This window comes from Poecilia mexicana, unplaced genomic scaffold (genome assembly GCF_051168715.1).
Source record: "Poecilia mexicana isolate PSO_F unplaced genomic scaffold, ASM5116871v1 scaffold_20, whole genome shotgun sequence".
In the NCBI taxonomy this organism is placed as follows: domain Eukaryota; kingdom Metazoa; phylum Chordata; class Actinopteri; order Cyprinodontiformes; family Poeciliidae; genus Poecilia; species Poecilia mexicana.
This window is the reverse complement of record NW_028263389.1, coordinates 15,694,324-15,716,317: the sequence shown is the minus strand read 5'-3', so window position 1 is coordinate 15,716,317 and position 21,994 is coordinate 15,694,324. Positions and strand designations below refer to the sequence as shown.

The 21,994-nt window shown below is 39.3% G+C and overlaps 3 protein-coding genes across 4 annotated transcripts; 1 reads left to right on the top strand and 2 right to left on the bottom strand.

Moving 5' to 3' along the window:
- Positions 1–6,264: 6,264 nt before the first annotated feature.
- mrpl15 (mitochondrial ribosomal protein L15) lies at positions 6,265–8,519 on the bottom strand. Its single transcript, XM_014984114.2, has 5 exons — positions 8,340–8,519; positions 8,054–8,211; positions 7,423–7,588; positions 6,746–6,869; positions 6,265–6,662 (listed from the first exon to the last, which is right to left on the bottom strand). The coding sequence occupies exons 1-5, from the start codon at positions 8,442–8,444 to the stop codon at positions 6,325–6,327; spliced, it is 891 nt and encodes a 296-aa protein (XP_014839600.2). The 5' UTR covers positions 8,445–8,519; the 3' UTR covers positions 6,265–6,324.
- An 886-nt stretch (positions 8,520–9,405) lies between these two features.
- Positions 9,406–13,018, top strand: lypla1 (lysophospholipase 1). Of its 2 annotated transcripts, XM_014984116.2 has the most exons (10): positions 9,406–9,722; positions 9,881–9,912; positions 10,019–10,084; positions 10,194–10,241; positions 11,317–11,387; positions 11,480–11,553; positions 11,975–12,076; positions 12,343–12,519; positions 12,607–12,662; positions 12,786–13,018. In XM_014984116.2, the coding sequence occupies exons 1-10, from the start codon at positions 9,654–9,656 to the stop codon at positions 12,829–12,831; spliced, it is 741 nt and encodes a 246-aa protein (XP_014839602.1). In that variant the 5' UTR covers positions 9,406–9,653; the 3' UTR covers positions 12,832–13,018. The 2 variants fall into 2 exon arrangements, with proteins under 2 accessions (XP_014839602.1, XP_087857486.1); XM_088001360.1 differs by having other exon boundaries at positions 9,408–9,722; positions 12,607–13,018.
- Positions 13,019–14,106: 1,088 nt separating this feature from the next.
- On the bottom strand, positions 14,107–20,907 carry LOC106916081 (regulator of G protein signaling 20). Its single transcript, XM_014984115.2, has 5 exons — positions 20,263–20,907; positions 17,943–18,103; positions 15,921–16,004; positions 15,600–15,834; positions 14,107–15,173 (listed from the first exon to the last, which is right to left on the bottom strand). Exons 1-5 carry the CDS (start codon positions 20,473–20,475, stop codon positions 14,985–14,987), a joined length of 882 nt encoding a protein of 293 aa, XP_014839601.2. The 5' UTR covers positions 20,476–20,907; the 3' UTR covers positions 14,107–14,984.
- Positions 20,908–21,994: the final 1,087 nt, after the last annotated feature.

Sequence of the window (21,994 nt, the reverse complement as noted above, 5' to 3'; positions counted from 1 at the left end):
TTAATTAATTAGCTTGAATGACCCAGCGTGAATACACCAACGCAAAGTTTCAGCTGAACGTCAGCCTCGCATGGGTTTCATTTAATGTCACAGCGCTGTTTCTTTAAACATTTTTTTTATCGCAAGTACAACCCCAGAGGCGCACAAATCTGAACACATGCAGTTGCACATTAATAAATTATAATACTGTAAAAAGTAAATTTATTTCTGTAATTCAATTCAAAAGATAAAACTCATATACACTCATTAAACACAGTGATACATCTCAAATATTTATGTTTGTCCATTTTAATTGACTTTCAGCTAATTGAACCCCAATTATCTTAAATGTTAGTTTAAGTCAGGACAGTTTACTGGTCAATCAAGAACAGTGATTCATTTGTCACTAAAGGAGCTATTAATTTTTTTTAGAAGTGTGGAAAGATACAAAGTCCTACAGGAAAATGAAACAAAACCTCCCCTATTGCCTACAACACTTTTTCCTTCTACTTAACCTTTCATTAATATATTTGCAGCTAAGCAGCCATCTTCTTTATCCTCCTTGTTGATGTGTCGATGACTTGACGTGGCTCGGTTTAGTAACATTTTCGACTGCTTGGCTTATTGGCTCTTTATTACAGCTCATTAACTCCTAGAATAATCTGAGAACCTTTATTCTTAACAACAAGCCATACCAGTGTGTGGATCTGCATTTTAGAAATGTAGTCGGCTTATCCAAGCTTTAACTACCTTATTTACATAACTCATTTAACTTGTCCACATCACTGGTTTGTGAGTCAAGTATCAGAGCATTGTCTCATATCCAAACAGGCAGAGTGCTTGTGCTCAATGGATACTCTGCTTTCTGAATGGGGATTGTTCTATTAACAATGTGCTATTGTGTTAGACAGAACTCATATATGGGACGCTCCTCTCCGTCTTCTCTTTGCCATCGGTGATGTTCAGGCTGTGCACAGGTGGAGGTGAGCGCTCCTGCTCCAGCTGCACGATGGGAGCAACTTGCTTCGGATCTATGGGACAGATTTTACAGCTTCAGGGACAAAAAATCTGCAGTTTTTGTTTTCAAAAAGGGGATGAAGCAGACGCAGCTGAAATATTTTAATTCTCCACCGTTTTTCTCCATCATGAGCTAACACAGCTGCAAGATCTTCCATGTTGACGAGCCTCTTCTGGAGAGGGATGTGGAAAAGTCCCGCTAACGAAGCTCTGTATTCCCGCTCCATGCCATGACAATGAGTCATTCATAAAGAGCTGCATTGTTTCCATAAAGGTGTGAAGAGGACATAACAGTGTTGTCTCAGGTAACTATGATCTTCACAGCATGGGGAATGTGTCGCTTTGTGCTGTATTGTATGGACTCAGCAGGCCGGCATCAAGATACATGTTTGAGCTGACCCGAGACCCACAGGGTGAGTGTGAGCCTCCACACACCCCTGTGTAAACGGCACCCTGCCCGGCCCGGCCTGGTCCGGTCCAGCCTTAAACATCAGACCCACTGAGTGGATTACATGGTGCAGGTAGGCTTAACATGGTAACATTATTAGAATACAGTGATGCCCCTCCCAGCCCTGAGCAGGAATAGGATGCGGGTCGAACCTCAGCTCAGAGTCAGACTTATTACCAGGCTGGGCAGAGTGTATGCCTTATTAGTGCATAAGAGCATGCAAAACTGAAACGCTAAACTGTAAAAATGAATTTTAGAAAGTGTTACAGTTGACAAAATTATGAAAAATTTAATTAAGCAAATTAGATTCTGCATAATGTTAATAAATGAACAACTTCTAACATTATTTATTTAATCTTTCTTAGGCTCTTCAGTAGAATTTAACAAGTTAAGTGTCTTAACCTGGTAATCAGCACATCTTGGTTCTGTTGTTTTTGGTGTGTAAAGTTTGTTAGGATACATTTAAAAATGTATCCAGTTTTAACTAATGTCTCAAAGCGCTGATGCTAATGTCAAACTTACTAGTGCCATATGGAGCTAGCCCAGTGGTTCTTAACCTGGGTTCGGTGAGTCGGTCTCAGGGGTTCGGCGGAGCCTCTGCCGCGGAGGTAAAGACACACTGTGTAAAGTCGTGATGACGCCCCGATTTGCCATGACTTGCTGCAGAGGATCACGTTACATTGCTGATTAAAGGAGCTCCACTCTCAGCATGGATTTGAACTTGTGTCTTTAATTACTTCAGCAAAACTCACCGTTTTTACCAAATTCTGTCGCTTTCGGTGTACTTCTAAATCTGCTCCTCAGTCGCATCTTTTCGGGCCTGCTACTGCCTCTAGTGGCGTGGGGGTGGTAACACAACTAATATAATTACATTACTAAATCAGAATACCGCAAAGTCTTTATTATTTATTATAAATTTTTCATTCTCTTAAGAATGTAGAGCTAATTAAATAATCTAAACAAGACCTTAAAGTGGTTCCAGTTTCTCTCGATGGCCAACCTGTTGAAACTGTGGCAAATTTGGGTCGTTCCTGGACAGTCAGCTCAACTTTGCTGAAAACACTGACTATATTTTGAAGAACTGTTCTCAGAGACTCTACTTTTTAAGAAGACTTAGTAATCATGGGGTGACCCAACTAGATTCTTGTTGGGTCACTCCTATATCTTGAATTTGGGGGGGGGGGGGGGGAATCATATTTTATCACTACAGAAGGGTTCAGTGAATGCACATATGAAACTGGTGGGTTCGGTACCTCAAAAAAGGTTAAGAACCACTGGTGTAGAAGAAGAGCGGACGCCGCAGGTAAGGAGGCCTTCTCTCTCTGCTCATTTCCTGTCTGATTACTGTGAATAGGTGCTACAAAATAAGCATAAAAAACAGCAAAGCAAAGCAAAACTAGGTGGGAAATGAAGCACCTTAACACAGAAGCAACCGTTTCCATTGAGCATTAAATTGGGCTTTAGTGGAAATTAACGTAATCAAAATACAATAAAAAAACAAGCATATAAGTCATTATTAGCAAGGAACAATAGAAAAGGATGAGACTTTAACTGGATTAGGATTAGATTCAGTGTGACAATAGGAAAACCTCTTAAAAAGTTCCTTAAAATGTTTTTTGTATTCATTGTCTGGACTGTAAAATGATTGTGGTGTTGCAGGTTTAAAAAAAATCCAAAACAATAAAAACACTATGTTGGTACTTTAATTGTAGACTAATAATACATTATCTGGTACCAGTGTGCATGTTCCTGTTAAGTCAGCTGAGAACTGTGACTCATGCCTTCACCCAGCCATCAATCATCAGTCTAGCTCCTTTCCACCTCAAGCTGTAATCAGTTCAAAGCTCCACTCAGGCCTCAGAAACAGCCCTATTCTTTGTAAATTAGGAACTGTATTCAGCTCTGATAAGACTCTTTATCTGCTGAACTGAGGAGATCTACGGAGTGTTTTGTTGTCCACGCACTGATTGAGGCTCGGTGGTAGGTTAACATCCCAGCTCTCACGGATCAGAGCCTGGGCTCGATCCCGCATGCCACCAGACAACAGCGTCACATTTAGCTGTAATTAGACCTAATTATTAACCGAAACTGGTCTCAGACCTGTGAGACAATCCGTCCTAAACGGCTCGTTCATGGCAGCAGTCTGGCCCTGCTGCTGCTGCTTCTGCTGCATGTTTAATTAAAAACGTGTGAACTGGTTAGACTCAGACATTAGATTATACGGAGGACTTGCCTGAAAGAAGCTAACAAATCTATTGTGGCCAAAGTGAATTAATAGCATCCATTTCTCCCCTTGTTTTCTTGCAGACCCTCTGGATTAATGTTTGTGCCTAAGTCACTCCTCTCTTTCTGCTGCTGCTGCTCGTCTGAGACCTGATACAAATTCAAAAGGATCTGCTGCTTTGAAGATAAGCGCCGCAGCTCTGCCATAAACAATGATTGTGCTGTTTCTTTCCTGTGGCGTGATTTATTTAAAGTATTATGCTGTAAGGATTTGGGCTGGTTTTTCCTGGCGGGGCCCACTGTGTGTGTGCGTGCGTGCGGGTGTGTGTGTGTGTGTGTGTGTGTGTGTGTGTGTGTGTGTGCGCGCATATGCGTTTGTTTGTAATACCTTTTGGGGACGATTTTCCTGACATGTACTACGTTGTGGGGACCAATTGCTCCTTGTGGGGACCGGAGCCTGGTCCCCACAAGGGGAAACCCTGTTTTTGGGTCAGGGGTCAGAGTTAGGACTAAGGTATGAATTGAGTTTTGGTTAGGGTTAGGTATGTGATGGTTAGGGTTAGGAAAAGGGTCAAGGTAAGGTTTAGGCTGTAGAAATGAATGGAAGTCAATGGAAAGTCCCTACAAAGATAGCAACACAAACGTGTGTGTGTGTGTGGGTGGGGGTGTGTGGGTGTGTGTGTGTGTGTGTGTGTGTATCCTCGACCTGTGAAGCTTATTGGATAGTTTGGACTCAGGAAAACACTCAGGGAACCACAAGCAGAGTCATCAAAGTGAGACCTTTGACTCAGACGGTCTGATATTTACCATTTCCCATAGTACAAACTGTCTTATGTCATGTAACTCATATAGGAGATCTTGATTTTATTTAAAAGAGGCATATATAAGGATTAAAATGCCCAGAAATCACAGCCCCTAAATACAGACTATGTAATTGGGTCCAGTATCCTGCAACTTTTAGATGCATTTTGCTTAAAAAAATCTGAGTAAAATAAGAAGATCATAAGCAAGTAATATGGCCAGGTGACTCATGTTGGGCCAAGGACGCCGGGACTGGAGTTGAATATCACTGATGTAGAGAAAAAGTAGCTCAAACTCAGTCAGATTGGATGTAAAACATCTGTGAAAAAGACTCTCAATTGGATTTTGATCTAGGCTTCAACTGGGTGAATCAGCCTCACAACTGTTTTAATCCAAATCATTTCATGACTGTATTTAAAGTTGTTGTAAAATAAGGTATTTTGAATTTGTCCTCTAGGAAGGTGAACCTCCTTCCCAGTCTGAAGTCTTTTGAAGCTTCTAACGGGTGTTTTGTGTTTACTTTGATTAATTTTCCCCATCAACTCTGTTCACTGTCCCTGCTGAAGAAAAGGAGACCCACAGCCTGTTCCCCCAGAGATGATGTGTTAAGTTTTCCATCATTAAAAGTTGTTTGTATGTCAACCAAAATAATCACAATTTGGTCTCATCTGATAGAGCAACTTCTTCCACGCTTCCTGTTTGAATGACAAACTACAACCATTACTTCTTATGGTTTCTTTCAGCAATGACTTCATTTTTGGCACTTTTTCATGTCTCCTGTAGATTTGAGGAGTACAAACCAATGCCTTCTCTTGAATTGCACGTGTTGGATCTAACAAGGTAAACATATTACGACAGCAGTTGGTTGCACTTAAGTTTAATTTGTGGCATCAGGAACCATTGCCTATACCTGCTTGTCTGTGCCGAGGAACTTGAGCCCATCTCCAGTGGTTAATGAACAAAGGGTGAGGTTTAACATGAACAGGTCACCAATCCATCACAATTTAGAAATCAATTAACCAAACACCCACGATTTTACAGTGTGGGAAGCTGGAATACCAAACATGCAAAGTCCATGCAGAAAGACCCAAGGATGGGATCTGAACCCAGGACCTTCTTGCTTCAAGGCAATAATGTACCAACTGCACCACCAAGTATATTAGATCTGAATTTTGTATTCACTTTAAAATTAGTTTGTTGTTCTATCATCTGAAATATCAATAGTACCCTTTTAAATATGCAATTTTACATGTATAAATTAAGTTTGGCAGGGCACTGCATGCTTCCTTTGATAAAACTTCTGCGTAAAATACCAAGTTATTCATAGTTTGACATTTCAACCCCATGGAGTCACTAAAAACAAAACAGTATTATCAAGATGTAGACTAAAATACACGTATGATGTAATTTGGCTAACTGAATAAACTGTCTTCATATCTAAAATGTTACTGCTGTGATTGTCTTCAATAAAAAAAAGGTGTGTGTATGTGTATGTGTGTGAGTATATGTGGGGTGGGGGCTGAGTTTAGAGGGGGCAGATGAATCTTTTGAACGTCCACTCCAGGATACAGCTGCATATGACTAATTTCAAACTCCCCCTTGCAGGGCCCCTATGCAAAGCCATTTCACAAGTAACACACATCACCAGGCATCTGTTTCCTGTTTTCATTCTTTGAGTTATCTTATTTTCCTTATTTCCCCCTCACCTGTTACAGTTCACGTTCCTTCCATCATGCAGCCTTGCCGGGACACAAGAGTGTTCAGAGCCACGAAAATAACTCCAGATGGGATCAGCATAATTTTTGAGACGATGTTTAATTCGGACATATAAAATGACAGTTTAACCAGGTGAACACCTATGAGGAGTAATATCGCAGTAGTTTCTCATCAGTTGGTTTCAGGATCTTCTTCTCTGGCATGTTAACGACCCAGCCTGGAGACAGGCCAAAGAAGATCTGTCGAACATCCTTCCTCATGGCCAGCATGTGACACAGTTCATCCTTTGAAATATCTGGCAGCACGTAGCCGTACTTCTGAGCCAGGGCTCGGCGGGCCTGCTGGATTTCTTCCGGATCTGCTAAGTAACCCCGGTTTTCAGCACTCATGTAATACGGGACCATGTCCTCCCCCGGCAGCATCCGCTTAGGGATCGGCTGCCCCCTCATGAAGAACGGGACGGGCTTGATAAGGATTCCTGTGAAAACATAATACATTGGCATGCCTTTAAACAAAACTGCGATAAATTAGCTGCATTATTATTGTTGTTTATTAGTTTACCGAGACTTATGGGATCATAGAAGCTGTTGGTGATGACGCCTCCGTTCCGTTCGATAGCAGCTATAGCTCCTTCAGTTGCTCTCTGAACCTCAATGTTGATTTTTGCTACAAAAATGTCAGAACCCTGAAAGAAACAGAAAATACAAAAGAACATGAAAAGGGTGAAAATCAGAAGTCGATAAGGCGTCTTCTCATTGGCCACAACACCATCATGTGGCGCCACCTGCTGATGGAATTTAATCTAATATTAATCTCCTTAAAACCTGCAATTACTTCACTTTCATACTTGTTTAAACTTGTTATACTTGTTTGTTTTCTGTATAAAATGCCGAAATTTGAAGATCCACCAAAAGCTGAATATATATTCATTTATCTGAACATATTATAACTGTTGATGTGATCTTGCTGAAGATCCATTGTATTGCAAAAGCATGCATCCCATTTTCACATTTTGTCATGTATCAAACAAAAATTTGAATGCCATTTACATTCAAATTTTTATGTCACGGACCAACACAAAGTAGCATATATTTGTCAATGATTTAAAAAACACTGATTTTAAATCGATAGAAAAAATAATTACCGCATTCATATTCATCTTCTCTGAGTCAATACTTTCTAGAACCACCTCCAGCTGCCGGATGTGGCACATTGACAATGAATCAAGCTAAACTTACCTCATCAACAAGCTGGACACCATAGTCCCTCTTTAGCGGCTGGATGGTGAGTCCTCTGGCGTTGATGAGCTGGGTCAGGTCTATGGGCTGCGTTGGGTCGACCCGACCCAAATCAATCAAGTACTGCAGCCGTTTCAACGTTAAAGGCTGGTATTGTGGACGGCGACTTGCAAGGAACAACAACAGAAATGTACTTAAACACCCAATACTGTTGGTTCAGGAATTATTAAGCACAACCTTAATGAAACTCAGAGCTTATTGGCTGCTTAATTTTAACTCTGATATGAACAATGACATTTCCATAGTCAAAAGACTTGAAATGGTTTATAGAGTTGATAACCAGTTTTTGAGTAAGCATGAGTCACCAGGGATACTGAATGCAGCCTTTCCAAAAAAACCGTGTATGCTGAATGTTCTTCATGATAATATCAATATCATTTGTTACTATTGAAGAATATCTCAGCCTCCAAGTTACTTTGAGGTGTAAAATGCTAAAAATCGGTCGATTCCGCTCACCTTGCGAGCAATCGGTGCATTTTTAACAAATGATACTCAGAGCATATTTGCATTTTCTGTGCCACTAATGCTTAACTTAACCAAGTCAAGAAACAGTTGTTTTTTGTTTGTTTACCTGTGACCTTCATTGAAGCCATATTTAGGAATGCGCAAGTAGAAGGGGGTCTGCCCCCCTTCAAACCCCAGCCGAGGTCTTGTCCCTCTCTGCCGCTCTCCTTTGTGACCTCTCCCGCTCCTGTTGCCTCCGTGCTGTCCTCTGCCCCGCCGCTTTTCCTGCAAAATAACAACGGCTTTAGTTTAGCTGATGCACTGTCTTATAAAGCAAGCAAGTGTCATGCTATTATTGTAGCATTTTAGCTGCTAACGGTAGCCACAACAAAGGACAGGAAAATAAAGCTTACATTCTTTCTTGCTCCTGGTTCAGGACGTAAGTTTGTTAAAGTTATTCTCGGTAGATTTTGCAAAACGTCCAGTGCTTTACCGCCAGTTTTTTTAGGGAAAGACATGTTTCTGCTGCTCACATGTCAAGATAGCAAACCAAGGACACAAGGTCACGTGACAACATGACAGCGGATGTAATTCTTCTTTAGAGCCATAGGTTGTTTCAAATTAAAAGCATGTCACTCAAACTCACCGTCGTTCAAGACCTCTATAAAACCAAGTTGTACAAAGCACAGACGTAGAAAATGTTATGCTGTTAAACAGTGGCTCAAATTCAGTAAGACATAAAATAAGTTGCTGTTATGGATACCAACAGATACTGCAGGGACGCTGCCACAAGGGGACGCCAGATCCTGTTAAAGCCATATTCAGTCTTTGAAAAGACAGAAGTACACCCAAGCCAACATTACAAAGATGAATAGGCAAATAAATGTAAATATTTGAAAATAAATAAAATACTTTAAATTATTATTATTAATCACCTGTCCGTAGGGTCACCATGCAGCCTATTTTAAATCCCCTTGTGATAAAAACATATGAAACATCATTAATTGTAATCTGTATTCCAACCTTTTGGTTATTTTCCTTTATTATGCCAATGTAACGTAATAGTTTTTGTTTGTTTTATGTTTTCATCATGTAAACATAAAACATGATGTAAACATAATAATAATAATAATAATAATAATAATAATAATAATAATAATAATAATAATAATAATAATAATAATAAAAAAACAATAAATATCAACATTATTATTATTATTATTATTATTATTATTATTATTATTATTATTATTATTATTATTATTATTATTATTATTAGAAGTAGTGACAATAGTAGTAGTGGTAGATGGAGTAGTATATGTCCATCAAATATATTCAGTGCCATTATTTTGTAGGTTTAGTTGGTGTTTATTCAGCAGAGGACTTAACTCGCTTTGACCAGAACCAATGAAAAACTTGCATAGCTAAAGAGGATCAGCAAACAACCAATCACGTAGCTTCGGGGGCGGGACTAAAACAGCCCAGTCAGTTGGAAAACAGCGTCCTAGTAGCTTCTGGAGAGCCAGCCGACCGTTTGTCTTCTCAAGGAATTCAACTTCCAGAAAAGAAAATTCAGGGTTTCTGTTGGCAAAAAGAGGCTGGGTACCTTTCACCTTTTTCCTCAGATAGAATATTCTCCTCAGCTACTGTGTGTATTATCGCCTAAACTCCTGCTTAGTGTCAGTGTTTAGCCGAGATCAGCTAAATTGTGGCTCCCTCAGCGCTGTATGTGCGGTAACAACATGTCAGCGCCTTTACCTGCCATCGTGCCTGCTGCCCGTAAAGCCACTGCGGCGGTGAGTAATAGAGTCGTGTCAGAGAGCAAACTTTCTATTTAAAGTCGGTCAAATCCTCAGTTGCTGCCTTTAAAGAGTTAAAGAACAGAAGCTGCTCAAAATTTGACAGCTGCCAGTCTCTACCTCATGTTTACAGACGTGCATGTTCTGATTTATAGGTCATTTTTCTGCATGGCCTTGGTGATACTGGGTAAGTCTTCCTGGTTTTTTTAAAATCAGATTCAGAATAATTTGTGTTAAAGATAAGCTAACAGTGCTTCTGCTTGATTTGTTTGTTATTGTTTCAAATTTGACAGACATGGATGGGCAGAGGCATTTGAAGGCATTAGAATACCTCATGTGAAATACATCTGTCCGCATGCGTAAGTGCTCCTGGTGTGTTTGTAGAATAAATTATGCCTTTAATATATTCAGTACCTTCACTTGCACTGCAACTCGCATTAATCCTTGCAAACATGTCTGAACCTGCAGTCCTACAATGCCTGTTTCTCTGAACATGAGGATGTCCATGCCTTCATGGTGAGACCTAAGATTGATTTTACTTATTATGTATTTATTTTTGAAGAGATTCAGAGTTCCAGAATGTTAATGTTTGTTTTTGTTTAATGGTATGAAAAGTGCAGATTGAGTTTCCAGGGGCACATTTTAGGAGGTGCACCAATTTAAAATTGGGCAAATTTTTGATCGCTGATTGTCAACTTTTTTTTTTTAAAATTTCTGACTTAGTTTGCTTTTTAGAATTATAGATGACAGTGAAATACTTCACTTCCATCTGTTATTTTTGTCTTCACCATAATCTTTAAATGGAAAATTGGAGCAATTATATGTGAATAACTTTCAAAAGAATCAATGAAAATCTACAAATTGACAAAAATTTTGCAATGTTGATCCAGATCAGGTTGCTATTCATAAATTCGACTAAGTAGTATTAAAACAAATTTATTCACTCCTTTCAAAACCTGAATTATTGCTCACTTAAAAAAATCTTTGCACTCCTAAAAATGTTGATGTGTAAAATTTCCAACAGAAGACTTTTTGTTTACAAGATTAAATAAAAAATAACTGTGTATTTGAGAGAATGGATTATACCAGGACCGGATGTGGTGACAACTTTTGTGGGGGAAAAGTAGCAATTGTCACACAGTTTTGCAAAGTAAGTATAAAACTCTAATTTAATTGTATTAATAATTTGAAGTATTAGCTTTATTAAAACTGCATTCTCTTTGTAGATTTTTCCTAGAAGCTGTTAAAGCCTTTTGTGCTTCTTCATATTTCATGCATAAACATATTTCATGTATAAGCATGAAATGTGCTTCTTCGTAGCTTTCTAGGTTTCTTTCTTCACAAACAACATCCATACTTAGGAGTCACATCTTGTACTCATTAGATGTGGTGTGTTCACTGTAAAGAAAAAAGATTGCATTAGTAAAACTGGGCTAATATAAGTAACCAGTGTTTATTTCCATCTAGTTGCTGGTTGGAAGGGGATTGCCCGGGTGGTATTTGCTAGTTCATGTGACAGTGATGCAACACATTTTAATATCCGTGTATCCGTACTTCACAGCGATTTTGATGCTTAATCCACTATTTATAGGTTTGATATCTACGGGTTGAGTCCAGAGGCCGAAGAAGACGAGGCTGGTATCAAGAGAGCCTCTGAAAACGGTAAGTTTAAATAATAGTTAAAAAACTTCCTTTACTCCCATGTCTTCTAATAATAAAGTTGTTGTTTTTTTTCTTCCCATTTCATTGTGCAGTTAAAGCTATGATAGATCAAGAAGTGAAGAATGGGATACCTTCACACAGAATTCTCCTGGGTGGATTTTCGCAGGTAGGCGTTTCATTTTTTTAGAAAATGTGTTATTGTTATTTAGGCTCCTGGTTTTCCACAACTGTAGAGATCAACAATAACTGCACCCCATCGATTTTTGTGGTTCAGTATTCACAGATTTTTCTGCGGAACACAACTCCAGATTATTTGTGGAAGCTTGCACAGTCGCAGATTTTTGTTTTCATAGTGTTTCTAGCAGAAGCTCAAAACTAATTTCAGCAACTACCAGGTGGTCTTTGTCTGTTCCTGGTGAAACAAATTACTTTAATGATTAAAAAGAGTACATGCACTAGGAAAAGTATGGGAATATGTTTGTATTGCCAGACTTTTTACCCATTGCATTATTTATATGAATTTAATGAAATAGAGATGACTGATTTTTTTTTTTTTTTTGGGTGGGGCGGGGGTTCGTTTTTCTCAGGGTGGAGCCTTGTCTCTGTACACGGCTCTGACGTCTCAGCAGAAGCTTGCCGGTGTGGTCGCGCTGAGCTGTTGGCTTCCCCTCCGTAAATCCTTCCCCCAGGTAGAAAACCAACAGCACCTCTACATTTACACTTTCATTTGAATGCAGCATCAGAAGTCAGTAAGGGTGAGCGTAGCAGGCACAACAAGCAGAACATGATTGTGACAGATAATAATTTTCTTAAAAATGAGCATGGAAGCTGCCACTTTTTTTTTTTTTTCCTGAACCTTCCCTTTAATGAAACTATGCTGCAGGGATATTCCCTTCCTGCTCATAATCTGTCATAATCGGATCATAAAAACAATCCTAATCTCTTCTATTCTCAGGCGGCTGCCAACAGTCCTAACAAGGACATGCATGTCCTCCAGTGCCACGGGGATTCCGATCCCCTCGTCCCGTTTGTGTTCGGCGCCCAGACGGCGGAGAAGATGAAAAGCCTCATCAACCCGGCCAACGTCACCTTTAAATCGTACCGCGGTCTACCTCACAGTGCCTGTCCAGAGGTCAGTCTGCAGGCAGTCCTCTCTGAGAAGCAGCAGCAGCTCTCGTCCAGTTGGCGTTACAGTCTGCGTCTTTTCGTTCCCCTGCAGGAAATGATCGACATCAAGCGGTTCATAGAGAAGCAGCTTCCCGCCCTCAGCGACGAGTGAGTGGCCCCACTCGCTGACTCAGTGCTGTCCGAGTCCTCTGGTCTCGACTCCTCTGAGATTTGGTGGACTTGACGACCATGAACTGTACCTGACAGTAAATGTGTGCTGCTGCTCCATAGACCCAGAGAGACCGGGGGTTTCCTGTTAGCCTGCAGAACAGCCTGACTGAGACAATGCTGCAGCTCCGCTCAGTGTTGCTGTAGAGGAGCGTTAGCTGCTTGATCGCAAAGCATGTTGCCACTGAGACGAGCCATTTTTGCAGGAACTGTATGTATTATAATGACTAGGGCTAAACTTTTAAGTTTAATACTGACACTCTCACAATAAATGGTCTGTTGTAAAAAAGAAAGAAGCTTTTGTAATTCAAATAAGTGTATTTATGAGCGACATGTCCCTTTGGCTACAGGAGTTTCTTTAGCAAAATTGCCGTTTTGTAGAGATGCAGCGATCAGGCATTTTCTGGATGGTACAGATTTTCCTTCCAATTTTATTTCTTTTCTGTTCTCAAGACTGCAGCAAATAGCAAAAATATGTTGCATTTTTCTTGACAGAGAGGGAGTATTTTTGAATCCTACTGAAAGTAAATTGCAGGAGGGTTCCAGCCCAGTCCGGATAGGTATCAAAAACAGAACTTGCATTTTCCTTTTTCTCAAGATAAAAAAAAAAAAAACCTATGAATTTACATTATTTTGCTTCCAGATCATGCTGGTTACTTTTGATTTGCCGCACTACTTTATTGCTGTTTTTGGAGTTGATGTCTACGAACTGACAGACAAATATGCACACATTACGGAATAAAAAAGGGGCCATTTCAGTGCTACTTTTTTTTGGCTTCCACATTCTCGTTATGTTTTAACCTAGATTTGCATTTGTTAATCACAGACTGTGCTTTAAGAACCATATTTATCTTAGGAAAGTCCATGCTGAGTTTTCGAAGTTCAGCTACTAATTGGTCTAGTTGTCAACAAACAGTAAAATACTCCATTACCATATTATTGCATTTAAAGCCAACTCTAATGCTGTGGTGGTCAGTTTGGTGGTTCAGAAGGATAATCAGTCCAAACACAGATCCAGACTGTTATTTTTTTATTTTTTTATCAAATCAAATAGGCTAACTAGCCTAGCCAAACCTCAACGCTAAAATAACTGAACCTCACGCAGTAAACATGCTAATTTAAATCAAATCGACTGATTCTGCCGAGGAGAGTGGTCAAATATCCAGCAGAATTATAACCAAAAAGTAGAGGGGGTGCATTTAAATTTTGAGAAAAAAAAACCCTCCATCAAAATAAATAATTAAAAGCCCCATATTAACCATACTAATGCACATAATGCATTCATACAAGTTTCTATATATCTAGCTGGTTAAGGGGTGTAAATGGGTCACTGAGGTAACCCAATAAAGAATTCACAAAACATTTAATTAATGCTCGTATCAAATGAGAGCAAGAACATATGATTGTGCTTTATTTAATTCGTGAGAATTCAAATAGCTATTTCACACAAATTCCCTTTTTTTATCTTTAAATCATACATAAATATATCAGTGTTCATGGTCATGTATTCAGCATATTTTTCCCTGTTCTGTTGAAATTAAATATATGACTAATATCACAGTATTGAAACACACAGACGAGATCGATCTACGGGGATCAGCTCGTCGAGTTGTAAAAACCTTTCATATGTATATATATATATATATATATATATATATATATGTATATACACATGTGTGTCTTTGAGAAGAGCTGAAAGCACCAACATGTGAAGTTGTCGCACCGTTCACGTCGGACTAAAAGGTGCTTGTGTAGAAGATGTTGATCCAAGGCACTTTCCTTTCTTCCTAAGGTACATTTAAATAAAACCTACAAGTTTCTACAAGAACTGAATATGCATTAAGGCTCACAATATACCTAAATACAAATGCAGTGCTCACAGATACATGCTTTCCCGCTTTAAATAAGGTAGAAAAGTGCAATGTCAAGCGCTAGGGAACATATTTATATATATTTATATATGTATAAAAATATAGATATGTTTTCTGAACAAATACAGTAACAGATGCCGAACCTAGCTTTTGTTCTCGGTTGCTCTGAAGGATTTGGAAATCCACTAATCATGCGGAAATAAACAGCAGTTACCAGCTGGATAAAGACTGGCTTTCAGCTGGGTTCATTTTCCTGTCTGTCTTTCTCTAAATAGCAGGTCTCTGACTTTTTACACAAAAGCTCCTCCTTTTGTTTGAGTATGTGTGTGTTTTTTTTGGGGGGGGGAGTATGCATGCGCTGAAAAGCTAACGGTGTGGCAGTGGAGAGAGTTTATGGCTCGGGGGGAGGCTCCTCCAAGCTGTTCAGCAGATCCGTGTACGCGGGCGAGTTTATGTAGCGAGGGTACGAGTCTCTCTGCATCAGCGTGTAGATCTGCTGCTGAGCGTCGTCGAACGTGCACGAGGTCGGCTCCAGCATGTTGCGATTTATCACCTCTCGGACTCGGGAGTCCAAGCTGACCTGTAGGTTCAAGGAAACGGTGAGACGTTGAGTATAAACGACGTATAAGGGAAGTCGAAAAGCTTTTAGGGTAAAAAGACTTTCTAAACTACGTTGCTTTGTTCGACTTCACCAACCACAACCATCCCTGATTACTCATTCGCCTGCAAAATGAGGGAATTACGGAAATTGAACAGAATAAAGTAAAAGATCTCAAAAAGCAACACATCATGCTCCGATGTAAAATGTTCAAGAACAGATGTTCAGTTGGAGGAAATCCTTCAAACTTTAATGTATATTACAATTAAAACAGCAAGGCAGAGGGTACAACCAAATCAAATAACTACATTATTCCCTTTTTAGATGATTCTTTTTGTCCTCTATTTCCTGATAAATGTGCCGCTAAATTTAACAGGATTAAACCTCCTCTTTGAATTTTTGTCTCACCTCTTTCGGGGACAGAATGGAGATGAAGTCCTCGTATATTTGGCGGACTTTCTCCTCCACCACCGTCTTATTCGTCTCTTTCTTCAGATCCTCGCAAGCGAGCCAGAACATCATGTTCTCTTCGCTGAACTCCGTCCTCAGGAACTGCCTGAAGCAGCTTCGCCCAGCTGCACTTTTCATCAGCTTCTCGAACGACACTGCCCAGGAGCGAGCTTCGTCCACAGTGGGTTTCGGGCTGATGGATGAGTGAAGAATTCGTTTTTGCAAAGACAGTTTGGTTTCCTTAAAAGTCGTTTTTAGAGGAGTTGAAGTGGGACTTGCCTTTCTTCACAATTGGAGTTCCCTTCTGGCTGCTGCTCAAACGTTGACCTCGGTATGGTTTCTTCATCACCTCTAACAGTCAAACTGAAAAGATTGAGAGGAGGCATTATGTCTGAGCAGTAGGGATATTCAATTCCATCTTTTTGTTTGTAAAACCGGGAATGTTGACCAACATCTTGAGTAATTTCCCAAGATACTGCTTCGTAGCAGACAGACGTTACAGTGACCTTACTAAAGTATTTATAAACCTTTAGCTCCATCAATTTTCTTTCACATTTGACCCATAAACCTAAAATTGATCAATGATATGTGGTTGATAGGATTAGGGTTGCTCTCCATTAAGTCAGACCAAACTTGAGCTATCTTGCAAAGAACAAATTTTGAAGACCGCATTCTATTTTCCTTCCACTTCACAGTTACCCGCTTTGTGCCGGTTTGTCTTATAAAGTCCCATCTTTGGACTTTGGCTGCTATTTCACTTATTTTCAGTCCAGAACTCCACCTAGCACTTGCATTACACTACAGGAACAGAGTCAGGAGAAGGATGGTTACAGAACCCACACATCCTGGACACAAGCAGTTTGAATCTTTATCTTGATGTCAGGGTTTCAGGGCTGTATTTGGAAAAATAAGTAGCCACAGAGACAGTTTCTTCCCCCAGATTGTCTCTCTGTGATGAACACAATGAACACTGTACAGCCAGAGAAGTCAGCCACTGCTGTGAACCAAAATAAGCATCTTTGCACTCCCACATCTATTCTTCTTTTCCCTCCATTCTATCCTTCTCTCTCTTTTTCTTCCTTTAATTCTTTCTTTCTATATGAAAATTGGCTTTGAATACATTTATATATTATTTCTTTTATCCATTACTTTATTAAGTCAGCTCTTGAAGCCAAAGTCAAATTCCTCCATTGTGCACACAGTCTTGGCCAATAAGTTTTGATTCTTCTGAACGACAGGTCAAGACCACTCTGAATGTAACTAGACGGTCCGACTCCCCTGATGCAAAGTGAAAGCAAGCATCTCAAAAACATTTACGCAGTCAGATATTTATCTGGACCTGCTAGACAAACTGATGTTTGTTCCTCTTTCAAATTGACTCGGCACGTATGGCAGGTTCACGCCGATCCGCTGGGTCCACCTGCGTCAATGATAAAATGTGTCAACTACCTTGTTGCCCCCGTGGGTCTCACCTGTGCGTAATTAAAAGCAATTCGCCGCCTCTGCTGCAGCAGCTGGCCCCGGAGTAATTGGTTCAGGTGAGAGTCCCCCTGCGTGCCATCCCAAGTGGGAATGTGGCTGCTGCGCAATGATTAAAACCAAATTCATATACAAGTAGAGATTAAATGAATTACTCATCTCCTGTGGAGTGCATTAGAGTGGCTGCTCCCAGAGGAAGCTCAAGTCAGCCAGGGATAACTGGCAAAACAGGTTAAGTCCCCGGAGACGGCTCTGCGTGTGACCACTGTGGTCCTGTTGTTCTGGGAGGAAGGGTGGGGTTGAGTACGATCTTTCAACCCTAAGAAGTAGAGTGAAAGATGGAACTCTTTCCTACTAAAGAAACCATCTGGTCCTGGCTAGCATCTCCCCAAACTTTGCTGGAGAATGTTTTATGGTCTGAAGGAGCAAGACTGGAACTTTTGTAAAGAAAGGAACACCATGCCCACATGGAGCATGGCGGTGGAGGTGTCATGCTGCGGGGTTATGTTTCTTCAGATGAAACTCAGGGTTTTATCTGAAGCTGAACTCGTATGCAAAACACTGTCAGCTTTTTATCTCCAAAAGTTTTAAAACCCAAGTATAATTTCTCTTCCATTCCACAGTCCTACGCTACTTCATGTTGGTAATTCCTAAAAGTCTGAATAATGTAGTTACCGGTACATTCATCTGCAAGGCAATCCAATTGCAATAAAACTAGTACCCAAAAATAGTTTCCAACGTTAGTCTGAACAAAGAACATTAACTATAATCATATTTAGCACCGGTTGCTAGATGTCCCCAACGGTGCTGTGTGTCTGTTACCAGGAGCAGCTACAGCAGCAGCACCAGCAGAAGCAGCAGGCGTTTGAGGCGTTGGTGGGGGTGTTTCCCATTTTGTGGCGCGCTTGGAGGACACTGGCAGCTGCTTCCTGATGAACCTGCATCTGTCTCTTGCGCATCTCCGCCCTCTCTGAGCCCATGGACTGCAAGCAGAGGAGCACCACAGAGTTAGAGGGAGGTTGGAGCTTTCGCTGGAGTAAAAGCATGAAGAGCAGCTCTGACAGGAATAAGGTGACAATGAGAAGAGAGCATTAAAATGGTAATAGGATCACATTAGATTGGGTAAAGAGGCAAATCAATCCCTCCATCCATCTGCAAAATTTGCTCTAAGATCCGGAATTCATGGCAATTTCTATTAGCCATTCACACTCCTGACTCCTGGCAAAGGAAAAACTCATTCTTGTTTTTGAAAATGACAGGATTGCTGCACATCAAGGCCTTTTGCTGACAAGGTTCTGGTTAAATTTCTGAAAAGATTTTAAGTGGATTCAGACAAAAAAGTAAAAAAAAAAAAAAAGGTCTTATTTTTCGTCCCTAGGCAGTTCACTATCTAGAGCTTCTTATAAGAGAACTATCCTGCATGTTTAGTTGATCTACATTGGAAACATTCAGGTTGGACGATACTAGAAGTCTACGCAGTTCCAGGCCATGGATGCCCTTCTTGAAGGCATCTTCCAACATTTCACATCAGCGTAACGGAAACAGTCAGATCAAGCATCTTTAAGAAGATGTTTGAAGTGATCAACATGAACAGTTGGGCTACTTACTAAGTCCTTTTCTGACACTTTTTTTTTTTTTTGCTTTGTGAGGTTATGATCGTAAACTTTAGACCAGTTGATGGAACAGCTTGTTTGAGATTCGTCTAGTTTATTTTTGTCTCCTGCTCGTGTTTCTTCTTTTTGCATTTTGAATTCAGGGTGGACTCACTGATGTGCTTTGAATTGTAGTTCTCATGAACTAAGGGGCCGGACATTCTTCTTCAGAACTTTCTTCTAGAGTCAAATTCATGGTTCTGTTGACTACGTGCAGCTCCTGACCCTCATGGTACCGCCACCAAGATGTTTGACTGTAGACATGATGGTCTTTTTCTGAAATGCTGTGCTAGTTTTTATCAGATTTATCCGGATCCATGTTTTCCTAAAAGTTCATTTTTTGTTTCCTCCGTTCATATTATGTTTCCCTAAAATCTTGAAGATCATCCAGTTGGCTATGGGCATTTGAGTATTTTCTTTTCAGACTTTGTTCAGCCGTGAATCGGGAACACTGACCTTACCAGAGGCAACTAAACTCTGGGGTGCTTTAAATGGTTCGTTTGTGACTCCTGGGACAAGTCATTGGTCGGCTCTTGGAGTAATTTTGGTAGGTTAGCAACTTCTGGAATAGGTTCCCCGTTTTTTGTAAGATCTCTTTAGTCTTGGGTGTGAAATTTGGCACAACAGTCCTCTAAAAAATATGGTTAAGCCCAGAAGCTTCTTTATCTCATATTCTTCATCTGTCTTTTTTAAAGCTAACAGTAAATTAGTTAAATGGTCTGACATTAAAAAGCATACAGCACTGAGTAACATATGAGTTGCATTCTAACTGAATTGCCTTTTCAATGATATTCCTGAGAATAACTTATATTTGTTTCCACCTGTTACAGCAGATGCATTTTGTAGAATGCATTTCGACATTCAATGCCATTTTCTGTGCAGTTTTTTAGGTTCTGTTAAGACATCTTAGTGCAAAGTATAAAGGAAACTAATGTCAGATGCATCCAAAGCAAACTGGATTATGCTGAAAGGTAAGAAAAAAAAATTCAGAAAGAATCCCAGCATGAGGAGCAGCTCCCCTCCTCTCTGTCAGAGAGCGGTTATGACAGCGGCTCGGCGTCACTCCTTGGACCGCAGAGATCGCATCCATCAGTTGCATCCTCGGGAGGATACGCACGCGTGATGGCACACACAAGCATAGCTCTCAGCCCAAAGCGAGCGGCCATTTATAGAAATACAATGAAATCATTTGATCAGAAGGGCTGATAAGATGTTGCTTTCCTCCCCCCTGTGTTTCTCTTTTAGGCAAATAGCCCTGAAAAATAAAACCTGAAAAGGTCTAAATCGGTTTAATTAGCGACGATTACACAGAAGTCATGATGAATAATTCAGGAACATTTATATGGATGCTGGAACATCCAGAAAAAGATGCTCCTCAATTATCCGCGTTTTATTTTTGTTTTAAAAAAGAAGCGTAAATGCGATAATCTTCTTAAACAATCATGTTATATGGAAGGGGGGAAAAACAATCCAATAAATCGATTACTTACTGTGTCACCATGAATGCCAGAATACAGGTGATTTTCAGCTCGATCACATCCGTCTGCCTCCGACTTGACACAAACCAGTTGGTTTCCTCTCCGCGCATGCGTTCCCTGCAAGTGTGAAAAAGATTTCTCTGCAACCACATGCATGCAGGCACGGCCACAACACGATCTGTTGAAGCCACGAGAACAAACTGAGAGCCTGCAAGACTTCTTCATGACACAAATCAACGCTCATGACTCCAGCACTGATCAGAAATCTTACTGGAAATACAAGCAACAGATGCTGATTATAATTCAACTGGAAAGAAGCAAATGTGTTATAGCTTCAAATAAATAATAGATTTTGTTTTTTTTTTTATTGGAGGACAGCTTTTGCAACTCGATATGGTTCTGAATCTCTCAAGCTGATAATATTTCCTTCAAATACTCAAATACCAACACATTTTGCGTGTCAAGGCTCAATTCTGTCAAACATCTGGAAAATCCTCCGTCCAGCATCTCTATCTGCATCCCCGCCTCCCCTGGTGTGGCTGAACCTCCTTGCCTCCGCCAGGGGGCAGTAGGGTTCCATCCAAACAAAATGAAGTCAAACTCGTTGGAATATCAAAGGCAAAAACTTCTACTATATATATATATATATATATATATATATATATATATATATATATATATATATATATATATATATATATATATATATATATATATATATATATATATATATATATATATATATATATATATATATATGTATATATAGTTGCTGTATATATATAGAAACAAATTAAAGACATAATAAGAGTGGTAGGTAAATAATGTTTTAATTGCATGATAATTAATTTGTTAAACATGACACTAAAGAGGCAATTTTGCATAAAATGTTTATGTATTTGTTTATTTATCTATCATTTTAATTATTAAAGTTCACCTTGAAATACTTAAATTGTTACTGGGACTCTGAACAACCTGTATTATTATTATTATTATTATTATTATTATTATTATTGTTATTAGTAGTAGTAGTAACAATGACAATAATAAAAAAAATAATTATACATTTACAATGCTTACAGTGTAAATTGCATAAATTACATTGTATTAAAACAATGACAATAAAAAAATAAAATTTGTATATAATTTTTTAATTTAATATTTGTTTCCATGCTTATTTTTATGTATTTAAAAAAATAATATAAATACTGAAATTATTTATTCAATTATTGTGTTATTTTGTGATTTTTTATGTAATGTATGTCTATCTTACATATTAATACTGTATTTACTTGAGTTATTGAGTTGACTCATTTATTAAAAAGTACTCTAAGAAATATATATTTATATTTATATATGTATGTATCTGATTGTAAACCTAAAATTGTATTAAGACCTTTGATCTAACAGAAACAGTTTTATAAAATCAGTCAGAGTGGCTTTCTGTATAATCTTCAAGACTCCTCTGCATTCAGAGAGGAGCCGAGAAACATTGATTTTAGAGATAAATTGACCTCATTACCATCTTTTAGTCAGGATGTGCAACATTTTAAAAACTGTTTTGCAGTAAATTAACTCCCTGGAACTGCGATTAAATTGAAAAGCTGTGCATTAGTATTTAATTTGAATGGTAATCCATATATATATAAACTTTAGAAATACATTACATACATTTCAATACAAAGTGCTGCTCTGAATATTAACTATAGCTGTTGAACAACAACTACAGCTAGTAATTTAATCT